Here is a 21,031-nt window from a genome sequence, read left to right as displayed (position 1 = left end):
GTCTCAATAGCCATACAGTAAGCAGTGTGCTATGGCATGGATATTCAAGTGTACTTGAATGGCATCTGTTTGTTTTAGTCAAGATTATGCTTAAATATACTTTCCCCAACTACATTTAAGTTCCCTATGAAGAGCCAACCTTCAATTTAGAAAATTCCCAGTTTATTCCCGTTAATTCCTATGGAAAGTTTCCATCTTTGAAAATTCCCGGAATTTTGCAACCCTAGTTACCAACTGGCTCATCTTGACCCACTCTCCCCTAATTATGACGAGCAATGGGAAGAGGACGTCAGATTTGTGTCCCACAGTGAACAAAAAGTCAACACATTGACTTTAAATAAACGTATGTCCGTAGTTTGAGCATTTAAATGACTGTGACATAAATTGGGAAAAAATAATCAAAAGTAATTCTGGGAATTATAGGTAAACTCTAGCTCGAGAGGATTAGGAGACAAGACAGTGAAGGATGAAATACACAGCAACATTTCATTACAAAGTAACTCAAGACCTTAAATGATAATGACATATTAGTTCAAGAATAACCACATTTACAGTTTTCCTCCAGAAGTATAACATTTTTTTATTTCATTCTTCCATTTCCTTACATCCAGTTAGTTTCCGTAGCTGTGTGATGTCCTGGCTCTTCCTGTGGCACCTGCTGTGGGTGGTCACCAGCCTCCTGTGTCAGTTCCTCTACCTGTCCCTCGTCAACCCCATGCTCACACGGCTGGCCAATAATGACCAAACCTTGGGTGAGGAAGTATCACATTATTCAATTTCTATGACTATTTTTCTGTGTGTCACTTGCTCCATGTTTAAATTAAAAAGCAAGAGACCAAGGACACAAGACAACCATTCCAAATGTTGTACTTTCGTCATGAAGATGTTGCAGTGTGAATGTTTATTACACTCATCACTACAGTTGACATTTGGCCATCATGCCATTGGAATATGTTCTACTCTTTCTGGGTAGTAGATGTCAATTAATCATAAAATGGGAAACTTCAAAAGTAACCCAAGTAAACAGGTTAGCCACTGCTCTAAATTAGTGCATGGGGTAAAGTAAACTGCTATAGCAGTTGATACCATGGCAACGTGATTAAGGCTACAACACCAGTTAACTCTCACCTTTGAAAGGAATGCAACCATGGCAGAAACTCTTTAAATGAATGACAATAAAATAAGCCTTGTTTTTTTTTTCTTTGGAAAGTAGCCATGGTATGATTGTCATAATACACTCCGACTTATCCTGATATAGATTATAATGCCCTCAATAGATACAAATTGCATTGCATTTTATTATATCTACGTTATTGTAAACAAGCACGTGCCGCCCTGTGTTATTATGTTTTTTTCAATTATTTCTTTAACATAATCTAGAATTAAACCTGCAGTGACTATTTTTTACCATTGGAGCAGAAGAATAATGTATTGATACATCCCAAAGAACAACATAATTTAATTGTAGCTGCCTATGACTGGCAAATGCAAGTCCTGTATTCACTTTGCTTTTAGCTCTGTTTTTGGTCTCCACCAGCTCCCCTGGAAATAAGAGGCTTACAGAATCGTATCTCCTGTTTGGTGCTGAGCAGGTGCTAATGTTTGCTCTGATGTGATGTCGCTTGAGTCAGCAGCGTTAGCGATGAGCCTAAAGGTCACACATTTTTAAAATGGAGTTGGTCAGTTAGAAAGAGAAATCTTACCAGAGCTCTAGCTTGATTTTAATTTCTGTTTGAGGGTAGATCCTAGGATCTAGGTTATATTAGCTTCTACCAGCATAACACATCTGAATATCCCACTGAGCTGTTGCTAGGGGGTGGTTATATCTCTCACAGGCTCCGCCCTCTACTGGACTCTATGGGTAGTCCCCTCGATCCTATCATGCAAGTATTCATCCACTGAGACTTTCTAGACGTAGCCGGGCGGGCCTACCTGAATGCGTGTGCATTTCACCGCATAAAAGGAGGCCTCGACTCCTTACTGTCATCCCTTTCTCTTCAGCAAGGCAGTGAGACACAACTGAGTGAAGAGAGACGGATACAAATATACAACAACGAAAAAAATGTTCTCACCATTGGAGCGCTCCTGTCCTTCGTGTCCGGGCTCCATAGAGGGTGACGACCCCCACTGTCGGTGCATCGAGTGCCTGGGGTCCGACCACGCGGCGGCCAACCTTCTGGGCCCGCTTGCAGTCTGTAGCGCCTGCCAGCTAATTCTTCGCCCCCGGCCACCATCAACGGCTGGCGCGGTTCGAGGGTTGCTACGTCTCGCCAGTGGAGGACCCAGAGCTCAACAAGGTGGAGATGGAGGACCTCGAGGAGGGAGTGCCCTTCGTGTTCAGCGGGTCCGAGCGTCGGGGAGAGGGATGACGACGATGACGACACCTCGTCGTCTGGGATTTCCGGCGACCGTCAGGGAGGCCAACAGCACAGCTCTGCACGACAGGACTTCCCGGCGGTCCTCCGCTCCCCCCACCGTTGAAGGCCGGTCAGCCGCCTGCGTCAGGGCTTCTACGGCCCGGCTTGTCCAGCACAGCCGGCCTTCGTTTCACCCCCCCTGCAAGACATCTGGCGGTGTGTGCAGGCCACGTGGCGGCAGCCACTGAGAACAAAGGCTCCGGTGGCTACTTGGGCTAGAATCCTCAGAGTGGAGGGCCACTCGGACACGGAGTGTCCCGGTGTGCCCCCACTGGATGAAAGCCTAGCGGCCCATCTGCTTCCACAGACAGCCGGGTGGGCAGAGGGGAGAAGGCCCCTGCCCCCGCTGTCGCGTGACCGCGAGATGCTTGAGTATCTGGATAAGATATTCAGGCTCGGGGTGCAGATGGCGGTGGCGGGAGGCCCCCGCCCCCGCTCCTGCTCCGGCCTCCGCTCCGGTTCCGCCACAGCGAAGGGGTACTGGGTGGGGAGCTCCGTCTTCCAGGAGTTGACTGGCAGCGGGAGGGAGCGTCCCGGCGGAGAGAGGGGATTTCTCTGGCCAGGACGCGAGGGTGAATCCCGCCTCCTCCCTGTTTGACCCATTGGTTGCAAGATCTTCTTTCCAAAATAAAAAAGATAAATTGTATTCCAGTCTGAGTGTCTTTTCTTTCCACACACCCACACAGCCATGTAATGTTGACAGTACAGTTTCCCCACTCGCTGCCCAGGTTGTAACTCCAGTAAAGGAGGCAGCTAGTGCGCATGTGCGGGACAGGGACATTATGGCTGGCGTAGCAGGGTTAGGAAACAATTAACGCAGAGTGTAAAAACTCCGCTTGATGCATTTCACTGTTTGGGTGAAAGCATCATGGCGGAGCGCACGCGTTCAAGGACCTCAGTAGAGAGTCAGCCCTTTCTGTGTCGACCCCCCATGGGCAGAGCTTCCCTTCGCGGGGAGTTTTGCGGCGGGACGGGTCGCCAGAGAGTTCCACAGCTTTATTGCTGGGGCCCCACAGCTGATTGCACATCCCCTAATACAGTGTTATGGGGAATGGAAGCGCAGCTGCGTGTTAACGGAGTGGATGGACAGGACGCTGAGACTGGGTTATTCACTCCAGTTTTGCAGCATCCCTCTTCCGTTCACAGGCATAAGAGAGGCAAAGGTATCATCCCGAGGGGAGATAGGTTTTCTCTGAGCAGTTCAGGCCTTGGTGCAAAAACAGGCAGTGTCTGCTGTGCGCACGCAAGACAGAGAGGGGGGGCATTATTCCCTGTACTTCCTGGTTCCCAAAAAGACAGGCGAATTCAGGCCCATTCTGGATCTTCGCAGTCTGAATCTCCACATTGCACGCAGAAAATTCCGGATGTTAACTATAAAACAGTTTCAGCCAGGGCAGGCGATTGGTTTACAACTATCGACCTGAAGGACGCTTACTTTCATGTCGAGATTGCTCCGAAACACAAAGTATTTGCGTTTTGACGTGACGTGCACATGGGCCCATAGGGGCGGGAGGACTCTTTTCCCCCTGCTTTAGGGCAGGAGGGGGGAGTCCTCCACGTCATAGCACACCTCCGCGGGGTAAGCGCGTCAGGGTGTGCTCTTTTCTCTCCACGGTTACGACCGAGGGAGAGGTGAGTGAGGTGCAGCGGCTGTTAACCAGAAACCCGGTCAGAAACAGTGAGATGGAACAGTGTTGTTGTGGGACGACAGTGCGTGTATACATCGGGGCTCCGCCCACTGTACCCATAGAGTCCAGTAGAGGACGGAGCCTGTGAGAGATATAACGAGGGGTTACGTATGGTAACCCTTGTTATATAAACATAGGCGGAGCCCTCTACTCAGGGGCCCTGTCTGTCTATGCTGCTTGCTGAAGAGAAGTAAAGGATGACAGTAAGGAAGCGATGCCTCCTTTTATGCGTTGAGATGCGCACGCATTCAGGTAGGCCCGCCCAGGGGCCGGCTACGTCTAGAAAGTCTCAGTGGATGAATGCTTGCGCATGATAGGATCGAGGGGACTACCCATAGAGTCCAGTAGAGAGCTCCGCCTGTGTTTATATAACAAGGGTTACCATACGTAACCCCTCGTTTCATTGTAGGTATTGCAATTTCTGCTGCATCGATTTTGAACTATTTTCTTCCTTTAACTTTCCTTTCGTTGACCTCCCTTTGTGTGTTTGAGTGTCAATGGGAATTTAAAATACATTCTCATAAGTCTTGGATGTTGGAGCTTGGTTAACCAAGGTTGATTTAAAATGAAAGCAGATTATGCTTTTAAACAACAAACATAAGTAATATAGACATAGCCTATTTCTTAGCTGATGCTGTATAAAACACAACATAATTATTAAAGCACCGTTACCATTTTTATTCTTTACCAAAAGGGTTTCCTCCTCAAAGCTAAGTGTTCTCTTTCCTTCCACCCCTCCAGTGAGTCACTACACCAATGTCTTTGCCATTACCCAGCTTTGCGCAGTGCTGCTTTCACCCTTGAACGGCCTCATCATGGACAGACACAAGCACAAGCCTCACAAGCCTTTAACTCAAGGTAAGTCAGATTTTTCATAAAAACAACTGTGGAGAAATGCTTTTTTCTGACTAAATGTTGGGGCAATATGTCCCTGGTTGGTGTGTTTGAGAGGTTCAGAAACAAGAAGTCTAATTTAAAATGTTGAGCAGTTTATTTTACCTCTAGATATGCATGTGTATGTGGTTTACACTCAATGACCAGTGATTTAAGTGTGCGATCACGTGACTTTTTAATAGAGACTTCTGACACGTTTCACATTTGCCTGCCTCGTCTTGCTATTGGTTGTTCCTTCACAGACTTCATCGATCCGTTATCCATCATCGTCTTCCATCTGTTTTTCAGGAGAGACAAAGCGAGAAGCAGACCTGAGTTCCCTCCCTCTCGCCCTCTCCCTGAACTCTGTGCAGTGTTTCCTCTTCTGTGTGTGTTTCACCTGTCCTGTCCTCCCCCTGCAGTACCTCACCTTCATCCTGCAGGTTGTCAATAGCGCCTTCTTTTACGCAGGACACCAAGCCTTTATCAGCACTGCGTACGTTCCCACATCCTCCTCAATTCCAACACACTTTAGAGTAAAATCCACATTAATTTGAAAAAGTCCTTCTTATCTGAAGTTGATCTCTATCTTCTGTTATTGTCTCCTCTCTCATACAGCTTCCCAATGCAACATTTTGGGAAGCTGTCAGGGTTGGTGATGACATTATCATCTGTGGTGCTGTTTCTCCAGTTTCCAATTCAATATGTCATCCAACACCAGCTGCAGGGTGATCCGCTCTATGTAAGTGTTCAGAGGGTTTGTAACACTGTGATTAGCCTTACTGATAGTCCCAGTAAAGTACAAAATAAATGGGATTTAGGTCTGAAAGACCACAGTAAAATGTTTACACCTAGCCAAATTGAAATGATTCAAAAGATTTCTTATCAAATAAAGTGTCAAAATCATATTAAGGATAAACAGTATTCTCTACTCTGCAACTGTGGGTAGTGTCCAATAGGAATGCATTGTAAACAAAAATATTATAATTTGTTTCAAGTATTATTGTTATTGGCTTAAGCATGACATTTTTTAAATCAACATTTTAAAGCAATTACATACCCCCTGCACTACTCCAAAGCATCCCTAGGGGGTACTAGAACCTCCATTTGAGATGTGCTGCCCTTGGGCATTTACAATAATTGCATTTAGTGTCAGGGCTTTATCAAGAAGTTGGACCTGTGTATTTTCTCCATTCCTGTTCATGTGTCCTCTCGCAATTATTACTGGCCCCGTGTATCTCCTAATCGTTGTAACCGGCCTGCTCTCATCTATCCCACATGCTCCACTGAGATCCAACATCTAGTTACAGGTGGCCTGTGGAATTGCCAGTCAGCTGTTCCTAAGGCTGACTTCATCTCTGGCTACGCCTCCCTGCAGTCTCTGGATTTCCTTGCTCTCACTGAGACCTGGATTACACCATCCAACACATCCACCCCAGCAGCTCTCTCCACAGCATATTCCTTCTCCCATACACCCAGACCCACTGGCAGAGGAGGTGGCACTGGTCTCCTGCTCTCTCCCAAATGGAGCTTTTCCCTCTTCAAGCTACCTAACTTCACTCCTTCCACCTTTGAATTCCATGCCGTTACAGTAACCCATCCTATACAATTAGCCATTGTTGTTCTCTACCGTCCACCAGGCGCCTTGGGGGACTTCTTGGAGGAATTAGATAATCTCCTCTCACACATCCCTGAAACTGGCCCTCCCACTGTACTTCTCTGAGACTTCAACCTCCAGACAGGGAAGACATCTGAACACTGCTGACACTACTGCCAGTCTTATTCTTACGTACACAATTCCTCAGAGGTATTGTGTACGTAAGAATAAGACTGTCAGTAGTGTCAGCAGTGTGGTCAGTGTGGTCAGTAGTGTCAGCAGTGTGTGGAAGTGTGCTGTAGGCATGTTGGAGGGTACACAGGCGGTAGGCTGAGGTTGCTGCAGCAGGCCAGGATCAGAATCAGAGACTGAACCTTCCAGCTGGGCAAGCCTTTATACCTTCTTGAGGCTCCGCCTCTAGATGGGCGGGCACGAACAGGACGACACTGTTACGATTATTGTGTTATGTCACGTTTTGTATGTCTTGTTTTGGGTGTTTTGCTGTTCTCCCTGTCATGTTTTCCTCTTGTTATATTGTCTGGTCCTTTTCCCTGTGTTTTTCCTCCTGTCGTTAGTTTCCCTGGTGTGTCTAGTTGTCTGATTGTGTTCACCTGTGGCCCTGGTGTTTCTCCTCCCCTGCCCGGCTGTTTCTCGTTTTGTGATTACCCCTCCCTGTATTTAGTCTTGTCTCTCCCTGTGTTCAGTGTTGGTTCGTCGTTTGTCTGTGACTGTGTTCACCGGGGAGTGTTCTGATTTTCCGTGTGCCATATCCTTGAAATAAAGGTATTTTCAGTTTTTTCTGCATTTGGGTCCTGCCTGCTTCACTCACCGTAACAGAACGAACCAACCACGATATGGGCCCAGCAGATCCGTTTGAGCAGGAACTAGTGGATTATACCTTTTCTTTGTCTGACTGTGCTCATCGATGGATAGGAGCCGTCAGGGTTCAGCAACGAGATGCTGCTCTGGCAGATGCAGTCCACCTTACGCTGAGGAATCAAGATTTGGTTAAATTCTTACCGCCCTGGCTTTTGGATTACCTCACGGTTTGTTTTCCCGATCCTGATAGACCCAGGTCTCCAGATTCCCTTTTTGATACCACACGCATCGGTGTGGTCCGTCTGGCGTCAGCCCCTGCTTCTCACCCAGTGTTTACTACAGTCCAGGAGCCATTCGCTGGTACTCGTCTGGCTTTCGGAGGTCCACGGAGCCTCCAAACGGCTCCTAAGAGGAGTCGCAAGGCCAGGTTAGCAGCACGAGCCCAAAAGGCCAGTTCCAGAACTAGTTCAGCCCCCAGCAGCCATGGTTACAGACCCAGTTCTGGCCCCAGCAGCCATGGTCCTTGCTCCAGAACCGGTCCCGGCAGCCATGGATTCGGCTCCAGAGCCGGCCCATACAGCCATGTTTCCGGCTCCAGAACCGGACCTTACAGCCATGTTTCCGGCTCCAGAACCGGACCTTACAGCCATGTTTCCGGCTCCAGAACCGGACCTTACAGCCATGTTTCCGGCTCCAGAACCGGACCTTACAGCCATGTTTCCGGCTTCAGAACCGGACCTTACAGCCATGATTCTGGCTTCAATTCCGGCTCCAGAGCCGGCCCATTCAGTCATGTTTCCGGCTCCAGAACCGGACCTTACAGCCATGTTTCCGGCTCCAGAACCGGACCTTACAGCCATGATTCTGGCTTCAATTCCGGCCCCCGCAGCCATGGTTCCAGACCCAGCTCTTGCCTTTATTTTAGGCCAGGGAGCTGACTTTAGGTCTGCCTACAAAATAATGTCTTTGAGCTTCACTCCCTTATTTATCGCAGGAGGTTGGGCGATATGTCTTTATATTATTGGTGTTTGGAGAGGAGTTATGATGGCACCAGTGAGTCATCAAGACAATGAAGATGAACAAAAACTGTATAATGGACTTTTTTACACAATTCAACACTAAAGAGTCTGATCTATAGCATTCACATGTTTTTATCAACTATTATCTAACATCTATGTTGTGTTTTACCTGAACTGTAAACCTGAGCAGTCATGTAATCGAGTATATGACTCTTTTACCCCCCTCTCCCTCTCATTTCTTTTCTCTCATTCTCTCAGGTAAATGTAGGTCTCACCGTGTTGTCTCTGCTCACTTTTATTCACCCTGTCCACGTCAGCCTCTACTGCAAAAAGCTGGCTAAACAGAGAAAGACCAAAGAGGCAAATGGTCATGGGTCTACAAAGTGTTGACATTATCAGGTGCACCAAATTGTGAATATAAAAGGAAAAATGTGTATGCACGGTTTCATCCACGCAAAAGCACTGTCTTTGCTTGTTTTAGTTTGTTATGTTGAAAATTGCACAAATGTCTGTCCGTATCTCAGGAAGTTAGTATTTTTTTATTTGGCACAAACATCCATTTGGAGTCAACCATTAACTGGCTGGATATTTGGTGTAAAATGTCAAGGTCACTATGACATTACATCTGTCTTATTAATCGTTAACATGACTTTTGGAAAGTCTTGAGGGAATATTTAACACTTTGGCACAAAGGTTTGACACAAGGATGATTGTATTAGAAGTTGTTCATGAAAAATGTTTATTATCCATTTTGGTGATGTGCCAACATATAAAACCATGTCATGAATTCAGCTAAAAATAAGTCTGAACTCTATTTGATTAAAAAATTGTATTTCAAAGTCACATTACAGAACTACAGGTGATGTATCATTGTAGAAAAGCTATCATGCCAGGAAACCTAGAACAAATCAGGTATTGACATCAGTGGTGAATTAATTATTAAGATATATTACTTTGGTAAAAGTAGCAATATTACTATGTTAAATCCTACATTTAGCTTGAGTAAAAGTGGTATTAGTTTAAAAAATATACTTAAAGTAAAAGTATACACACTATACAGGGGTAGACATTAAGGGTAAAATGCCACTGGCCCTCCAGGCCGGTGGAATTGTATTATCACTGGCCCCACCATCGTAACCACTGGCCCGGAGCATTTGTCCAAAAAAAAAAATCGACTTATAATGAAGAAAATTAACACATTTGTTGCAATAGTAATTTATGCACTAACTACATTACTACAACATTTGAATCATCAGTTCTTCCTCATTTTCCTCAATTGTTCATATTTGGTTTATTAAAATAATGATATTGTGGTCATTGTTAAAACATGTCTGCTATTATTATGAGTATTATTATTTGTATAATGCACTTTCTGCCTTCCTGTCATTAGGAGTTAGACATGTAATGGCTATGTAATAGATTTGATTAGAACCTTCATTATCCTAAACTGCTGGGACATTTCCCTATAGCCAATAACTTTATATTGTCTACTCTTCACTTCAAATCAAGTTTTATTTATATCCTCCTGGGACCCGAGGAAAAAAAGTGTCTTCATATTTCCTTTTTTGTGTGATTTCCTACCTATTTAGGGTTAAAAAAACATCTTGCAATTTAGACTTTTTTTATTTTATTTTATTTTAAAATGTTACAGTATGTCCACTGTAGAGGACGTCGGGACCATATTAGTTTGAAAAGACAGCCAAAATTAACAGATGGACTATGTAACGTATTATGGTTATAGAGTGATATTAATACAATAATACATTCACCTTTATTTAAAACATGAATAAGTAATTGAACTGAACATTGCTGTTTATTTGGTCAATACAAAACTAGCTTGTTTTTTGGTGAATCTTTCCAGATCTTCAAAGACTTTGTAGTCAATGTAGTGGGAAAGTACCTCATTGGACTCCAGTCAGCACGGGCTGTAGGGTCATCTTGACTAGTTTTATGGATTTGACCATGCTCACAGAAACAAAGCTTGCGTTCCTGAGGCAACTCTCATTTGTCATGGCTCCACTTAAAATAAAAACAACAATAAGACATACGTGCTACTCTTGGCCCACAGGGGGCCATGTCTTTCCAACTCGTCCCTATCTGTCTCTCTGTCTGTATCTGTGCGCTCATGGAGCATCCTGCATCTTTCCCCCCCTTCTTCTTGACCCTCTTCTATCCCAGATGTGAAATCCTCATCTCTCTCATCATCTGAGAGCTCAAAATCTTAATCTCCCTGAACTATCTGGTACAGAAAATGTCTGCTTCAGTTCCGTCTCCTGCAACAATATTGAGTCATAAAGTCCATGAAGATAGTCCTAACATCCACTAGAATGGACATTTATAAAAGGGCTGTTATTTGAAAACTTGAATTATTTAATTGCTTTCAGAACTAATTATATAGTTCCTCACATGTTAATAAACAAGAATATATATGATTTTAATGGTAAAAATGACAATTATTCAACAATATTTGACTTCTCCTGCTTCTATAAAATTTTGTTTTTCGTATGCCAGCCATTTTGGATGAAAAGAAAGAGGAACTTCCCAGCATTCAATTTTAACCAATGACATATCACTGGAAAGACCAGGATGTCCTCTGTACAGTACATCAGGGATTGATAGAGTAGCTCAAAAGAGTAAAAGGAGATGCATGTTAACAAAATGTCCACTACAGTGGACATTTTCAATGGGCTGGGTCCCAGGAGGATATAGCACATTTATAAACGATTTTTGGTCGAGCCAAAGTGCTGTACATATAATAAAAATAGCCTACAGTAGAGACACTTTACAGCAAATACAACAGCACAGATTGTTCAGAATATCAGTATGAGAAAAACGACACCCTCTATCCTTAGTCCCTCACATCGTACAAGGAAAAACTTCCAGAGAAAACCCACAGTTTAAGGGGAAAAAATGGGAGAAACCTCAGGGAGAGCAACAGAGGAGGGATCCCTCTCCCAGGACGGACAGACGTGCAATAGATGCCGTGTGTAAATCGAAGAGATAATACATTTTACAGCATATAGACAGAATGTTAGGAAATGCATGTGTCTGTAATAATAAGAACTTACTTGTCAGCATAGGTCGGCATTGATGTACAGAGCCGACAGAAGACCTTGTTTATATTGGCATCATATTGAGAGGTGCAGCCAGTGACGCATCCTAAAACCAGGAAGTAAGCTGCTGGTTCCCTCGACAAAAAGCAATGGGATTTCTCCACAGGGTTTTGGAAAATAGCTGGAAATAAGGTCTGTGGAAAACAAACCTGTTTGATAAATGCACGTTTTGTTCAGCCGGACAATCTCCACATGTCTACCCTACTTTTATAATTTTCAAATCATACATCTAATCGATAGATTATAAAAGGGTTTTAGGACGCCTCACTGCACCACTCCATAGAAGCCAACTCCATCGATCAAGCTGGCTGAAACTTTCTCTCCCTCTTCTTCTCATACTCCCTGTCACTCACCTTTAACTCCTCCGGTGACTTTCTTTTATTTGAAGATAGTTTTTTGCACGGCGCTTGGCCGGTTACCGCTGGTATCAAAAACATTTTGGCGAATGATTAGGTGGCGCGATAGTCTGTAGTGAAGGAGCGCGCTCCCGCTCACGGGAGCCTGCTCGCGCTGCGCTCCGCAGCAAACAGCTGTTTGCTTTTCACCCAACAACGACAAGCGCCTCACGGAACGTTATGTTGTAGCGTTAATAAAACGAAACAATTTAACTAAATTGCTAGTCAAAATACCAATACCACAGGACAATTTTTTTAAAGCAATATTTTTAGTGGCCCGAGCGGGCAAGTGGAAATTACGTTGTGCTGGCCCGGGGTGTCTACATAGTGCTTCCGGGCCAGCGGGCCATTTATAATGTCGAGCCCTGCTATACAGATGGGCAGTATGATAAGACATGAATAATACCTCATTGTAATAATAATCCAAATCTGTCAAGTAACGAGTAAAAAGTGCAATCTTTCCCTCCGAGATGTAGTATAGTAAAAGTAAAAAGTAGCAGAAGATAGAAGTACCTCAAAATTGTACTCACATAGTAAATGTACTCAGTAACATTCCTCCAATGCTCAACCGCCCTTAAAGGGATGGCGAGAGCAGACATTAATGTTAAGAGTGGAAAATCCACAGATCAGTGGCAAAAGACAGAAATATTGATTAGTCAGCCCTGCTAAGGTTACTTTAAAAATAGGAGGCAAAGCACGTAAAAACTGTAGCGCAGCAGCAAAACGGGGCCTCAAAAAGGACATATAGATGAAGCTTGTAGAACAAAAGCAGCAGCTAATGATTTATGGTCTCACTCCAAAGAAACGCTAGCATTAGAATTGGCAGAAACAAACAACATTCCTGTCCCAAACAACTGGATATTTAAAATAAATGTTTTAAGTTGTTTCCCTGATGGCAAATATGAAATGTTATCAACATTCAATTGTATTCGGATGTTTTTATTGTTCATTACCTTAACTTTAAGAATATAAATATGAATATTTAGAAAGGAAATTGTATGTAGTTGAGCTACAGGAACCCTCCTTCTCAGTGGTTCTCAACCTGTGGTACGCGTACCACTGGTGGTACGCCAGCTCCCGCTAGTGGTACGCGGGAGAATCTGAAATCTAATTTTTTTTATTTATTTATTTATTTATTTAACCGAATGAAACAATCTAATTTACAATGCTGACCTGGCCAATAAGGCAGCAACTTTACACGTTCTTACACATAACACAGACATAAAAAATACAGAAAACATAACTAAGTAAAGAAAAAGGCGAAAAGCAGTCACTACATCATGCACATTTGGGACAGTAAGAAAGGTACACTACTTATTACTGCAAGAGCAGCTGGTGATAAGGACCTCAGACAACTTCAATTTAAAACAGACTATAGGGACAAGTGCCATCAGTTTGAGAAATAAATCATACTATCAAAAATACTACAACGAATGAAAATAAGCGGATACAAGCGGCCGAGATGGGTTTTCTCCGCAGGGTGGCTGGTGTCTCCCTTAGGGATAAGGTGAGAAGTTCGGTCATCAGGGAGGGACTCGGAGTTGAGCCGCTCCTCCTTCGCGTCGAAAGGAGCCAGTTGAGGTGGTTCGGGCACCTAGTTAGGATGCCACCTGGGCGCCTCCCTAGGGAGGTGTTCCAGGCACGTCCAGCTGGGAAGAGACCAAGGGGTAGACCTAGGACCAGGTGGAGGGATTATATCTCTTCGCTGGCCTGGGAGCGCCTTGGGATCCCCCAGTCAGAGCTGGTTGATGTCGCCAGGGAAAAGAAAGTTTGGGGCTCTCTGCTGGAACTGCTACCCCCGCGACCCGATCACGGATAAGCGGGAGAAGATGGATGGATGGATGAAAATAAGCTTGAGATAATTGAAACTGTGGTTTAAATAAGTTCTAATAGGCTATTGTTGTTTTTAGATTTAGAAACACATTTTTAAAAAAAATGTATTTCTGGCGTTGCTAATGACGACCATGCTACCCGCGAACGATTAGCGAACGTTGCAAGCAAGCTAAAGAAAGAAGAAAGCTGAATGATGTTAAAAACGTGGCTCAAAACTGGAGGTATTAGGAAGAGAGGTACAGAGGAGAATATTACCAGCGAAAGTGAACAAGTGAATGAGGAGAAGGACAGTCATCAACCGAGCACAAGTGCAGGCTCCGCCAGCAACGCAAAAGTGATAGCCTATGCACAGCCACAACGCTGTGATGGAGGAGAGAAGTGACTCAGGAAGAAGGCATTTGCTCAAAGAATGGAGGCTGTGACCGAGGTCAAAATCTGAAAAAGCACACACTTGTCCTTAATTGTTATCTTTTTTCTTTTCTTTTTTACTTTGCCACCACAGAAATGACAATAGCAAACATCAGCAGACTGAAGATGAGCTATAGAGTGGCGAAGTCACGCCCATCTACTTCCGGTCCATGGGACCTTATTTCGGAAAAATAATGTATTGAAGTCAATGGAGAGAGAAAACGTATCTTTCGATCCCGTTTGAATTGTGCCATGAATTACACATATGATGTTTGTCAATCTTAAAAAATGATTTCCATGTCAAAAAAGTCACAGTTTGTCGTAAAACTGTTGAAATATAAGACTATGAAAAATATGCAACTCGAAAGACTACAAATCCCAGAGTCGCGTAAGTGATGTCACAATTGTTTTCCTCCACTAAGAGATAGCTAAGATCAGCGCCATATAGAGATAATCTATCTATATGGCGCTGGCTAAGATAAGATAACTTTGACAAGATGCCTGTGTGCTTAGTACCAGGTTGTTATCATACCAGAAATGGGTCTTGCTCGTTCTTTCGCTTCCCGTCTGATGAAAGGACCAGGAGTGGCTGGATCAAGTTAGCTACCTAGCTAGTAGCTAGCACGTTAGTTAGCATTACAGCCTTGTCATTTTTATTAGCCTTAATATGAAGTAACATTAAGTAACCCAAAATGTTAAACAGTAAGAGTAGTAGTCATATTTCGTGAACCCTTTGAAGAGTACTGTCACCGGTGTGATCATTCTATAATACACAATTTAAGCCCGGGGGAGAAATGCTAACGCTAGCATCGGTGATCGCCGATCTTTTCTACTTCATGCTATCTGCACAAATGGTTGACATTAAACATTACAAATACCAGGCAGTTCAGAGAGAATCAAAGAAAGGCAGGCAGTGTTAGAGCGCCACCCAATGGCGGTGGTGGAAGGTTCACCTCTGCTCCGCGCCGTCCGTTGATGAGTGGTCAGTTAAAGGAAGAAGGATTCAAACACCGGGATAAAGGATAAAACAATAATCTGTTTTAATGGTAAAAGCAACAATACAATTTAAAGGAGTACCCCTGCTCTGGTCCTATTGCTGGTAGATCTTAATATATTGGCAGCATGAGAACAAAGAGACCGGACAAAGGACACAACAGGGATACATGTAATTACAACGGGAGGAGTTGTGGAGGATGCTCCTCCCAGAGGGGTCATCTATTGGGAGATACAAAAACGATGGCCTGTCGCAGCGAATCAGCGCGAGCCAGCCGAGGCGACCCGGAAACAAGAGTCTCTTAAGTTTGAGGCAAAGCAGACACATTTGGTGTCTGGTACGAACTGCTCCGAATAACAAGTTTGTTATCTTGCATCTTGCAGCCTGCACACACACACACATTTTGCATAGACTTCCTTCTCTCCGGCCTCCTCCCCCATCAGTTTAATACACACACAGTTTCACATACTTTTGGCATTTTTAAGATATGTTTAAGATATAGTTGTTTATAGTTGGCTAATACAAGTAATACATGTAAGTTACTTTAGGCCAGGGGTGTCCAACCAGTCGATCGCGATCGACCGGTCGATCGCGGAGAGATTCCCAGTCGATCGCGAGATGTGTCTAAAAATAGAACAACAATATTCTGTTTTATCGTTAACGTATTATAATCTTCCTGTGCCAGAATAATGCACTTGAACGCATCAAAGCTTTGTGATTGGCCGGCGTGACCCCATGTGTCGGGGCGTGGCTGGTGAGCAGTGGGCATAGTTTGCTGACATTGTCCGTGTTCTCAAAACAGCAGTTCTCAGCAGTTCTCAAAACAGCAGCATCCAACCGTCTCTAATCCTTGGATATTACATGTCACTGCATGCATGCACGGAGCAGCTGTAGCGCGGAGATCATCATCATCATCATCAGTCTGTCTTGTATTACTTAACAAAAAACGGCTCGTTCGCGGGTGCGAGCCGGCTCCCGTCGTTCACTTAAAAGAGCCGGCTCTTTGAGCCGGCTCGTTCACGACCGACACATCACTAGTCAACAGGAGTGACAGTCCGCATACACACAAGACCGCACTTATGGCAGAAGCAAAAAAGCCCACAATATATAATTTTCACTCCGAGTGGGAGGATGATTATTTTTGTATCTATTCCAATTCAAAGTCCATCTGTCTCATCTGCAATGCGAGCGTGGCTTTATCGAAGAAGGGTCATTTAGGAGCGGCATTTCAAAACAGTGCACAAACGCTACGAGACGGAATTCCCTCCTAATTCTGCCCTACGCTCCAAAAGGGGAGGGGCCTGAAAGGACAGCTAAATGCACAGCAGTCCATTTTCACCAGGCCCAACAACAAGAGCAAGGCTGCTACCATAGCATCTTATCGTGTCAGTCACGTTCTTGCGAAACACATGCGAAAGACGGCGAAGTTGTGAAATAAGCTTTCCTGGAGGCTGCCGACGCGCTTTTTGGGGACAGTAAAAATAACAGTAGCATTTCAACAGGTTTTTGATATAATAAAAACTCAAGTTAGATACCGTTATTAATCAGCTGTAAGTTTTAGTTTGTTTGAACTTATTCATTATAATTATTGTACAAAATGGTATAAGAATGCAAACTTAAATTGATTATAGTCTATCATCAATTCAGGTTAAGAAACTAGTATTGCTTGCATCCTATTTTAAAGGCATTTCTTTTTATACTCTACTAAAATGCAACAAAAAAGGGTTTGATTCTATTAATTTCGTCTTTTGTATTGCACTTTGGCAGCAGATTCCTGTGTAGCTTCAGATCTGAGTTGTCTTATTAGTAAGCCTAATTTATACTTTTGTAGCAACACTATTTTTATATAATGGCAAAGAAAGGGTTCAGAGTATTTTCTTTTTTTCCTGTGTCATATGTGGCAGCCAGTGGTGTAGTGGCCGTTGGACGCGGGGGTACACCGTACCCCCACTTATTTGGAGCATGATCTTTTTTTTAATAGTCTAATAAATATAAAATCATTGCCAGTGTTATCAGATGCAAGTGTGTATTTGTTGTAATAATGACAAAAACATAATACATTTCACAGTAATTATAATACAAAATAAAAACGATTTCCTTTAAAAATTATGATTCGTCATCACGCTCGTGACCCAGCGGCGGGGTGGGGGGGGTGTCAGTGAAGAGCTGCCGATTTTGCGGCAGCTCTTTCCCTCAAGAACGCTAACGAAAAAGCTCTATAATGGCAGGCAAACATTTTTTACTTGACTTCTTTTCTAAAAAGAATATAATTCACAAGAAGAAAGAGGCTAGCAGCACCGAAGCTACAAGTGAAGCTGCTACTAGTACTACATCATCAGAAGAGCCGCCTAAAGACGTGGATAATGCTAGCACAACGTTAACGTTAGCTGCGCTAGCAACATTCCCCTGGCTAGCTCAAGGTCACCTTTCCCAGAGGTATGGACGGAGGAGATGTGGCGGAGGAAACAAGGTGTGTGTGTGTGTTCTGCTTATTTGCAATGTAGGCTAGGCCTAATTAGAATGATGTCAAATCTAGATTCAATGTTGTTTGCATAAGTAGGCTATATTATATAGCAAGAGAGAGAGATGCAATACTGTAGCTTATGCAATTTAGGCCTATACATTGTTTATGTAACTTATGTGCCAGTGTGTCCATGGTTTTGAGTCTGTGCGTGTTGAGCGCAGCGCCGTCTGCTTTTTGCAGTACAGTAACCAAAGTAGGACTAAGCATACCGGTAGTTTCTGTGGACCTGTCTGCCTGTTTTGTGAATGCGCGTGCTCACTTGTGTGGCATTGTTTGGGATTACCTAACTAGCGTCCCCCCAGTAAAAAAATACCCACTACACCACTGCACACTGTTCAATGTTTCTTGAAAACATTACCCACTGTAGTATGTGACGTGTGAATAAACTCCAACTCTGTATCAACAACACTGTTGTGTAACTTCAGTTAAATACTTGTATGTGTGTAGATTACAAAGAGGTAAAATAAAGCATCTGCAGTATTTTATGAAGTATTCATCGTACGAAGGTCAGTTTTATACAAGTAGGCTGTCAGTAATGGCTACGCCTCTCTATTTGGACTGGTAGATCTCGGCAGACTGGCAACATTAAAAGTAGCTCTCGGAACAAAAAAGGTTGGGCACCCCTGCTTTAGGCGATCGCCAATCTTTTCTACTTCACGCTATCTGCACAGATGGTTGACATTAAACATTAAAAATACCAGGCAGTTCAGAGAGAATCAAAGGAAGGCAGGCAGGCAGGCAGCTTTGCATGACATTCTTCTGGACGTGTTTCATTGTGGTGATAGTGAGGGTAGTCAATCGTTTTGTTGACAAGACAGTAGTGACGGCCATCTTGGTGACGTGTGTTGTTCTGCGAGACCAGAGATGTAGTTCATTGAGCGTTTAACACAAACAAATGTGTTACTTCACAGTTTTACGACAAATTATTTTTTTTTACTTGCAAAATTATCTTTTAAATTGACAAATGTGTAATTCGTGGCACAATTCAAACGGGATCGAAAGAGAATCTTTCTCTCTCCATTGACTTCAATACATAATTTTTTCGAAATAAGGTCCCATGGAGGTCCACCGGAAGGGGAGGGACTTCGCCACTCTATTAGCCCTTAAGGCCCGGACACACCGGGCAAAATAAATCACTCTGATTGGCTGTTCAGCTTAGCGAATCAGTGCATGAGAAGCGAAACGGAAGTGAGGGACCCAAACAAAGGATTAAGAAGGCAAATCTGAGATTTCATTTAACTCCAGCTCTCGACACAGGTTCGGGAAAGCCCCATGAGCTTCTCGCTGTAGAGTGAAAATGGAACGCACACGCTATTTGTTGTTTGTTTATATCACGCAGTCTGTTCTTCTTCTCTCGGTTATCACACATTCTGTCTTCCGGTTGTTGCCTCTTTTGAATGAAGAATACACACTACCGCCGCCTGCTGGTAAGGAGAGTTATTGCCACTCACGCATGCGCACGGCTGAAGTCTTTGCGGTGTGTTCCAGTGTGACACAGGAGAGGTTTCTCAATACTCTAATTTCCCCTCCGTCGAGGAGGGGAAATCACGTCCTATCCTCGAGACTTAGTCCCGCCCGCAGGAGATGCGAGCGGAGGACTGAGGAGGGGAACCGAGGAGAGAGGAGGGGAAGCAGCAGGCGGTTAGAGAAATGAGAACTCCTCTCCTCTGAGCGGTCATTTAAAGGGACATCCATTAATGATGACAGGAGGCACAGCAGCCCTCTGATGGACAGATGTGTTCATGACGACTTATATATTTACTTTTAATTCATCGACAGTGCGGTATAATGAGACAATAACAGGCTACAGATGCGGACATATACACACACATATATTTATATAAATATATAAAATTTCAGAATCAAACAAGTATGAGAGCACTCTCATAATAACGTAACACAATCAGAGACTGGATATATGTGTATTTTAGTATGTGAAGCACTAAATATCGACTGTTTGTTTGTAGATATCTACTAAACTAAAGCATACAAATACAGAGAGTAATGTAGGCCTGTTATACTGAGTGATATATATTTTACGCCTCCACCGTTCCCGGAAATGCATCCGCGGAGGAGCCGTGGAGGACCCATCAGTGGGTGGCCGTTTCTCAATCGCGAGGATGCTGGCTTGGTAGTCGCGTACTTCCAAGTCACTTCCTTCAGAAACGAAGCAAGTATGCTTCCAAGCCACGGCTTCGGAAAACGAAGAATAATGGAACAGGCTAACAAGTGTGCCACTCTCTCTAACGGTTTCAACATAAACTGTACCGAAAATAAATACCTCACGATGTCTATCTAATTATGAACTTACTTTACTTTCACGGAACACATTTTTGATGATAACAAACAAATGTAACAAAGTAACATATTTAGCAACACATGTTCTACAACACTACATAGTTACATTTAAATGTGTGCTGCGTCGGTTCAGCAATTCTCCGCAAGGGTTTTTGAAATTGTGGGGATTTTAAGGACGCAAAGTCTACCCATGTGCAGCCTAGAAATTTCCCCCAAACCAAGGACACGGCCTCGGTGGAATTCCAAGTATGCTGGAGATTGGAACAGTACTTCGGCGGCACTCGATGACGTAGCATCCTTGAAATATTGGCTTGGAAGCCAGTATCCTCGAGATTGAGAAACGGTCAGTGTCTCCTCGGTTAGAGCTCCTCCAGAGAGCCTCCTCGATGTGCATTTAGAGAAATGAGATGCCCTTCAACATGGCGCGCTGAAATCCATTTCCGGGTCACAACCGGAGGACCGAGGGGTCGAGGAGGGGAAATTAGAGTATTGAGAAACCTCTATAGGCTCAGGTCGACTATTTTCATTTCCTCGGTCCTCGATATCACCGGAAGTTGATTTGTCTGCGCCATCTTGAGTAGCGTCCCATGGCTCTTATTTCTGCCGGAGGACCGAGGAGCGATAATGGAGGAGCGATAATGGAGGAACCACCAGACCATCCTCCGATGAAATCCTCAGATACTCGCCCCGCCCCCTTACTGTGTATCGCTCACTGATTGGACGATGCAGTGCATGCACTGATCTCATGCTTCTTGACGTGAGAGCAGTTTCCCAGCGGAGTGAAGAAAATACATAACACTCACGGGACTCACTCCTCAGTTTATACTGTGTTTTGTTTCAATTAATGTATCATTTAGTTACAAATATGTGATATATCTAAACAACAAAGTGGTCAAAAATCATTTTATTCATTTATCGGAAACATTTTCATGATCGCTTTTTTATACATTTTAAGAATGGCGTTTATCTTTTTTGAGGATGAGTTCTTATTTTATTTTTATTTATTTGGGTCTACAACAGATGATACAAATGTATATGTCAGTAAATGTGTAC

At 43.8% G+C, this 21,031-nt stretch overlaps 1 protein-coding gene across 1 annotated transcript in view; it reads left to right on the top strand.

The window, feature by feature from the left end:
• LOC117560258 (solute carrier family 43 member 3-like) overlaps window positions 1-9,580 on the top strand; it is a 30,623-nt gene extending 21,043 nt beyond the window's left edge. Inside the window, exons 8-12 of the mRNA XM_034237113.1 lie at window positions 612-752; window positions 4,847-4,963; window positions 5,288-5,474; window positions 5,597-5,720; window positions 8,672-9,580. Of these exons, the coding sequence (XP_034093004.1) occupies window positions 612-752; window positions 4,847-4,963; window positions 5,288-5,474; window positions 5,597-5,720; window positions 8,672-8,803 (701 nt within the window). The 3' untranslated portion in view covers window positions 8,804-9,580. The remainder of the gene's footprint in view (window positions 1-611; window positions 753-4,846; window positions 4,964-5,287; window positions 5,475-5,596; window positions 5,721-8,671) is intronic.
• Window positions 9,581-21,031: the final 11,451 nt, after the last annotated feature.

Source organism: Gymnodraco acuticeps, unplaced genomic scaffold (assembly GCF_902827175.1).
Source record: "Gymnodraco acuticeps unplaced genomic scaffold, fGymAcu1.1, whole genome shotgun sequence".
Taxonomy (NCBI): Eukaryota; Metazoa; Chordata; class Actinopteri; order Perciformes; family Bathydraconidae; genus Gymnodraco; species Gymnodraco acuticeps.
Note: the sequence above shows the minus strand (reverse complement) of the source record. Positions and strands in the feature narration are given on the sequence as shown.